The 7,028-nt window shown below is 57.8% G+C and overlaps 1 protein-coding gene across 1 annotated transcript in view; it reads left to right on the top strand.

Moving 5' to 3' along the window:
- The window catches only part of ALX4 (ALX homeobox 4), a 44,525-nt gene extending 37,913 nt beyond the window's left edge, over positions 1-6,612 (top strand). Inside the window, exons 3-4 of the mRNA XM_027114941.1 lie at positions 385-513; positions 2,077-6,612. Of these exons, the coding sequence (XP_026970742.1) occupies positions 385-513; positions 2,077-2,406 (459 nt within the window). The 3' untranslated portion in view covers positions 2,407-6,612. The remainder of the gene's footprint in view (positions 1-384; positions 514-2,076) is intronic.
- The last annotated feature ends 416 nt before the right edge of the window (positions 6,613-7,028 follow it).

Consider the following 7,028-nt stretch of genomic DNA (forward strand, 5'->3'; position numbering starts at 1 on the left):
CTCCCCAGGGGTCTGTGGCCCCAGTGGATCAGGCCGCCCCCCATGCTGGGGTTGGTTAGATGACCGCTAAGATGACTAGTGGCGTGTGTTTTGTGTGTGTGACACTTGCCTGCTCTAGATTCTGAAGCTTAGAAAAAGGAAGCCACTGGCCCAAGATCAGGCCCACATGATAAACTGGAATAAAGTGCCTTCCAGGCTCTCAACGTCTATCATTCTAGATTGTAAACTCTTGAGGATAAAGGCCGAGGCGGACACATTACCTGTAGCCCCATGGCCTCGACCCTACACTGCAACTGGTGAGACTCAAGGGAAAGGCTGGCACTGCCCGAAGGCGGGGCCTCCAGCTCCTGGCCTGACCCCCGTGACAACTGCTCTGTCCTGCAGGTCTGGTTCCAGAACCGGAGGGCCAAGTGGAGGAAGAGGGAGCGTTTTGGGCAGATGCAGCAGGTTCGAACCCACTTCTCCACGGCCTACGAGCTGCCCCTCCTCACCCGAGCAGAGAACTATGCCCAGGTACGTGCCTGTCCCCAGCCCCTCACGCTCTGAGAAGGGGCGCCTTCCCCGGAAAGAGGACTCGGGGCCCATTCTGGGCGTGTGCGTTCCTCCAGAATGTGGGAGGCCCGGAGCTCCTTCTGTCCGACGTAAGTGTTGACCCAGCCTTGGCTGGACTTCAGGGAAGGAAGGCCGGGGTGGTGAGAGTGGCGTTTTCTTCTGCCCCTTTGGCCACTTGCGCTGTGAGCATCAGAACGGAGGAAGCTTTGCTGAAGGCCAGGGGGGCCTCCGGGCCCCCGGGAGCCACTCAGAGTGTTTCCTAGGAGAGGGGTCCTAAAGCCTGGAGGCCTTGAGGCAGGGCTGGAATGAACATGGAGTCCTTAGTCATCCCAGCTCCAGGGCTTTCTCACTACAGGCAAGTCACAAGCTCTCTGAGCCTCGGTTTCTTCACCTGTGAATTGGGCTTTAAAAAGCATCTGCCTCAACTCTTTTAGAGGTTGTTCGAAGGTCTAAATTAGATTGTGCAAAAGTGCTTTGTGACTTATCCAGTTTCAGAAAGGTTGTTTTGCGTGTTCACGGCTCTCCCAGGAGTCTGTCCCATCTTCTCCCATATTCCTCCATGGCTGTCAGTCATTCCCTCGTCCTGGGGCATTTGAGTCCTCAGTGGGATGCAAAGGGACGAGAAGTAGTGTGAGTAAAGTCAGGCAGCCTGGACACTTGGACGGATGTAATTTTGGCTGAGTCCCCAGTTCTATCTCCCCATAAACGCTGAGAGGAAAATGGGTCCAGAGGTGGAAGCTGGGGAGGGAAGGGATTACAGCTGCACAGATAGAAGACAACATGTCCAGGTCGACCCCACCTGCTGCCTGAACACCTTCCATGTGCCCCCCCACCTCACCCCACCCCCAGCCCGGCTCCATCCCTCCCCTCACCACCTCCTGAGGCAGCCCTTTCAGTCCCGGAAGTTACTTCTGAAGCCTCAAGGGCTCGAGCCCCTGGAAGCTCCACCACTACCCTTGACTTCTGAGAGAATTTAGGCCCCCCGCTGTCCACCCCATCCCCTCCACACCACAGCCTGCAAGCCCACAGCCCATGTTCCCAGTGCCAGAGCTCTCTGGGTTCACGTCAGCTCCCGTCTATCAAGTCTCGAGGGCCTGCCAGGCCTGGGGAAGAGCCAGAGACGAGTGAGACAGTCGCTGACCCTAGCGGTCCATGGATGCAGAGACAAAGTCTGCATCTGCCTTTAAGTTGCGGGCTGCCCTCAGCTGGTGAGCTGTGTCCCCAGGACAGCCCTTTCACTAGACGCTTGATGAAATTTCAAGTTTAAAACGGAACCTCTGTCTGCCGCTCGCTCGCCTGGCCCTGGGAACAGAGGAGCCAGAGCCTAAAAGCCAAAGGCTCCTAAGGGGCTAGATGGCCATAAAGGTTTTGAGAGGCTCCCAAGTAAAGGCTCCGGAATGGTTTCATCATCAGGGTGGGCTCGTAAGTGAGGAGAGGTCATCCGTGGGGGAGGGGAAAGCCCCGATGTACTCCCGCACCCCAGCCCCCGCCAGCCTGTGACATCTCTGCCTCCCCTCTCCCCAGATTCAGAACCCGTCCTGGATCAGCAACAACGGGGCTGCCTCACCAGTGCCAGCGTGCGTGGTCCCCTGTGACCCTGTGCCCGCCTGCATGTCCCCTCACGCTCACCCCCCCGGCTCCGGGGCCAGCGGCGTCACCGACTTCCTGGGTGTCTCTGGGGCTGGCAGCCACGTGGGCCAGACGCACATGGGCAGCCTGTTTGGAGCCGCGGGCCTCAACCCGGGCCTCAACGGCTACGAGCTCAACGGTGAGCCAGACCGCAAGACGTCGAGCATCGCGGCCCTCCGCATGAAGGCCAAGGAGCACAGCGCGGCCATCTCCTGGGCCACATGACAGAGCACCCCCGTCCCATCCCCGTGCCCTCCCCCATCTCGGGGCACTGGCCACGCCCATGCTTCCCAGGCCCCCAGCCCCCCATTCGACTTTCCTCTTAGGAACCTGGCCCGGGGCCGGGGGCCTGACCCTCAGCACTTTCCGCCGCTCCAAGTCTGAGGCCCCGTGGACTGTTGGGAGGGAGGGGGCAGCAGACACTGAGGCCGAGCCCCCTGCTTCCGGCCAGAGGCAGTGGAGGAAGCCAGGCGGCCGAGTTTTGCAGCTTTGCATCCATTATAAGCTGAAGACCCTTTCTCCCCACTCCTGCTCCTCTGCCCTGCCCAGTTTGACCGTTGAGTCGAGGATAGACTCCCATGCAGACCCAGCAGTGGCCACAGTGCAGTCATGTCCGTCCTTCCCTCTGCTGTGTGGTCCCTTGGTCACCAGGCCAATGACTGTGTCTGAAGAACAGGCTGCCCTGCAGAGGCGGCCTCGGCCTTCCCATCTCCTTTTCTCTCCCTAAAAGCCCACAGAATCCCACCCCCTGGACCCAAGGCACCCGCCTTGCCTTCACCCTGGATGGCGAGGAGTCCCCGTCCTGCTGTCCCCTGTGCTGGGCACACCCGGTGGGATTGGGCAGAGAGAGAGAGACGAGCTGGAGCTGAAGGATCCTGCTGCCACCCAGCAACGCTGGCCCCCGAGGATGCACAGCCGCCCTCGCACCCCGAGACCCTGGATGTGGGTGAACAGTGCAAGGGAGGATGCAGACCACCCACGGTACCCATGAAGCTGGAAGGAAGCTTCTAGGAGCAGGGAGGGCTGCAGGGAGGTGTCCAGGGGAGTGGGGGCAGGGGCTCGTGCACACAGGTCCGCTCTCCGGCCACCTGACATCCCGCTGCAGGCAGGATGACGGCGACAGTGGGCAGGTCTGGGTAGCTTTTTCTCCATCCATTCGAGCCCCTCCAGGAGGATCTGGAGGTGCTTGTCCCTCCCCATGTCCCATTCTGGTCACTCACTGGGGCTGCTGAGCAGTGTCCTGGTGTGGAAGAACTTACACCTCAGACACACCAGCTAAGCCGGCGGGCACGGTGGCAGAGGACCAAGAGCAGCTGCAGGACCTGCCAGAGGATGAGTGCACGCTCACTCGGGCTCCAAGTGGCAGGCCAGCCCCTACATGGCCTTAGGTGGCCCTCAGCGGTCTCCAGCGCCACCCCTGCCCAGGGCCTTCCACTCAGGCGGAGGCTCTGTGTTCCTCTGGCCATAGGGCAGAGAGCGCCTGCCCTTGCACTTCTGCCCTAGGGGATGGGAGACCCCAGCCCCTCGCCCTGGCCTCCGGAAGGGCTCGTGGGGCTGAGCTCCTCTGGGTCCCTTGCTCTGTTCCAGACACAGAGGTCAGGATGCTCTCTGGAAGCAGATTTCCCCGCCTGCAGGGAGGGGCCTCCTTCTGCAGGGGTGCCACCTCTGCCGATATGAGGCCTGCAGCTTGAGTTTAGGCTCCAGGGCCCAGCCGTCACCTAAGCTCGGGGCACAGGGTACCTGTCCTCCAAAGCAGGCCTTTCAGAGCCCTGGGAAGCCCCCTGGCAGGTAGCCCCTGGGGAGAAGGGCCTGCCTTTTCTCCTTTCTACCCCGATTCTGTCAGTGAGGAGGGCCAGGTCCACCAGGCCCAGAGGCCTGGACACAGGACAGCCTCTTGGGTGGTGGGCAGGGAGGAGTGAGACCCTCCCCCTTGAGCTGCTTAGGTTTTCGGGGACATCGTGGTCTCCACCTCTGTCTCACGTTCTCATGTGCTCCAGAAACAAGACTGGGGAAGGAGCTGGTTTTGACTTCCCATAACAAGAGTCAGACCTCTTTGTGAACCGTAGCTCTAGAGTTGACCTTCTAGAAGCGAAAGGGGTCTTGGATATTGAATTAAATGTTCTTAGAGGCTTGGCTTTAGTGTTTTGTACATTTGAGGATCTTGGACTGACTCTTAGGAAGCCTTTTCCAGTTCTGAGGTTGGCGGAAACAACTCAAACTCCCAGAATCTAGAAAGAGGAAGGAAGAAATGGCCTTAGGCTGGAGACAATCCCCCAGTTCCTCCTTAAATGCCCTACTGGCTGGGAAGGACATGAGAGGGACTTTCACCAGGGGTATGTGCTCCCCTGGGAGAGAATCAGACAGAGAGAAAGAACTAGGATAGCCGCAGAGGAGGAGGGAAGGGAGAAGGTGGGCCCTAAGTGGAATCTTCTGGAAGGGACCCCGGGCATCAATTCCTCTCTGTGTCTGCTTTCTGCCTGGGCCAGACCTAAGTCAGGCAACCCAAAGCTTGAGAAGAAAAAGCTTCCGATAGAAGAAGGCTGTGTGTCTCTGGCTGTCTGTCCCACCAACACAGTCAAGTATCTAGGATTAAAATGTTGGTGTAAAATGTCCCTATGCATCTCCCCACAGGTAGCTTCCCAGCCCCAGGCCTGTCCTCACCCTGTCCCAGCCCTCAAGGGCCTGCCTGACTCTCCGAGAATCCCAGAATCGCCCAGTGGGGAGGCATTAGAAACCCTCTAGTTAGCCCAATCCCTTCACAGTGGAGATGACCCTGGCCCCCAGGGGGGGACATGGCCACCCTGAGCCGTGTTTCACCTGAGGCAGAGCTGAGCGAGGGGCTCTGATGGCCGGTGCTGCGCAGAGCTCCCCTGGTCAGGAGGCTGGGCCCAGGCCTTCTGCCTTGTCAGCTGCTGGGGCGGGAGGTGCCCCTGCAGCCTCTCCCGTGATGACTAAGCAAGCTTGGGCGACTCTCTGGGGCTGGCGGCGTCCTCAGGAGTGAGGTTTCATGAAGGCAGGTGCAGAGGAGAGTGGACCCTCTCTGGGGGTCACTGCTAAGCCAGTAAGCTAAAAGAGGTGGGGTTTTCTTTGCTATTTGCCTAAGATCTCAACAGAGATGGCCACGCAAGCCGGAAGTGATGGGTGGCTGGCAGGCCCATGGGCAGCCTTCCCACACTGCCAGCCTCTGATCCCTGCTGGGAACCAGTCTCGGCAGCCAAGGCCTGACACTACTAAGCTGCTGCTACCACCCTCAGATGCCCTCACTGCTCCCAGGGCATGGGAGGAGAGGGCTCTGGGGACACACAGAGAGGCTTGTCCCCAAGTCTTCAACGGCACTTGGAAGACATGAGCTTTGGAACTTTCCTTGAATTCGTTCAACTATACTTGATTCTCAGCTCTCACCACCATGCCTCCAGCTTGGGGAAGCATGGTGGCCAAGTTAGTTCAAAGACACTGCAAGGGGGTGGGGTAGCAATCGTGAGGTGGGTTCCCAGCGCCCATGGCTGCAGCCACACTGGGCCCAGTGACAGTGTCCCCTCTGCCCTCATTCCCGCTGGGTGGACAAGAGGAACTCTTCCAGGAAAAACCACCACAAATCCCGCTTCCGCAGCCATTCCCTCTCAGGGCTGGACGCTCTGGGGCTTTGGGTCTGCGTGATGGCCTGTCAGGTGCCAAAGCAAACAGGCCTAGCGGGAGTGAGGATGGCTGGCAACCAGGCCCCCAGGGTAATAATCCGTGATCATGAAAGAGGAAAACGAGAAGACAACAAACACTCAACTTCTCAAAGTCACTGGGAGCCCACGAGACTTCCCTGAGGATGCTGGAGGGAGGGGAAGGTGTTCCAGTGAACAAAACATTACCTGCCCTTGCCCCGCCCCTTCTTCCCCTTCACATACATACATAGAGCTAGGCCTTTATACTACTGATTTTGAAGGACAGTTTTCAATGTCTAATAGTCTGTTTGGTGTGCAGTGGTTGAAAAGAGAGCTGAGTGCTGGAAGGAACATGAACCTCAATCAATACTGACTGTTCTCCTTGTAAGATACCATAACCCTGTATAAATGCAACTTTTCTTTTAGCTTGATGGCCTGGGGTGGAATATTAAAAATATATATGAAAAAGACATTAAAACTTCAGAAAAATGTATAAAAAAATGAGGTCGGTTCCATAAAATTTTACTGCCTATACCACCATGTAACTACATTATAGCAAAAATATTAAAAGAAACGTTCTTGCCTTTTAAAGTAAGTTATTGCACTTACATCTTTGGGGGAGGGGAGGACTGTTGATGAGAAGAGGACGTAGGGGCCCAGGCACGGGGCCAAATGGAGCACTGATGCCGCTGCGCGCGCCCAGCGCACCGTTGGCTGGGCACAGCCCAAACTGTCTGTTTGGTTGTTGTTTGCAATAAACTCCTTCTCCTTCCTCCTCTCAACTGGAACCTGTCTGTTTTGTTCCTGACTTGTGACAGATGAAATGTGATCGGAGGGGCCTCTGAAATCTCACGTTAATTGAAGTCGGCAAAAAATACTAACAGTGCCCTTTTGAACTGCTGACACAGTACAGAATGGATTACCAGGGCTAGATTAACAACAGGTGGCCGGCTAGGGCTCCTGCACAAAGAGGGGTGCGTGGCCTGCGAGGGGCTGGAGCGCCACCCCCCTCATCCCAGAGGACCTGCTTGCACAGCAGGCAAGCAGCAGAGGGGGGAAGGAGGGAAACAGGGGCTGCCCCTGCATCTCCAGTGCGCTCATCATGGCCCCTCGATGTCACTGGTACCATCTGTGTTTCCAGGGTCTGTTCCGAAAGCAAGGGGCGAGCCAGGGCATAGAGGTCCAGGGTGGGGA

This window comes from Aethalodelphis obliquidens, unplaced genomic scaffold, assembly GCF_003676395.1.
Source record: "Aethalodelphis obliquidens isolate GAN/ISIS:26980383/991018 unplaced genomic scaffold, ASM367639v1 scaffold14, whole genome shotgun sequence".
Taxonomy (NCBI): Eukaryota; Metazoa; Chordata; class Mammalia; order Artiodactyla; family Delphinidae; genus Aethalodelphis; species Aethalodelphis obliquidens.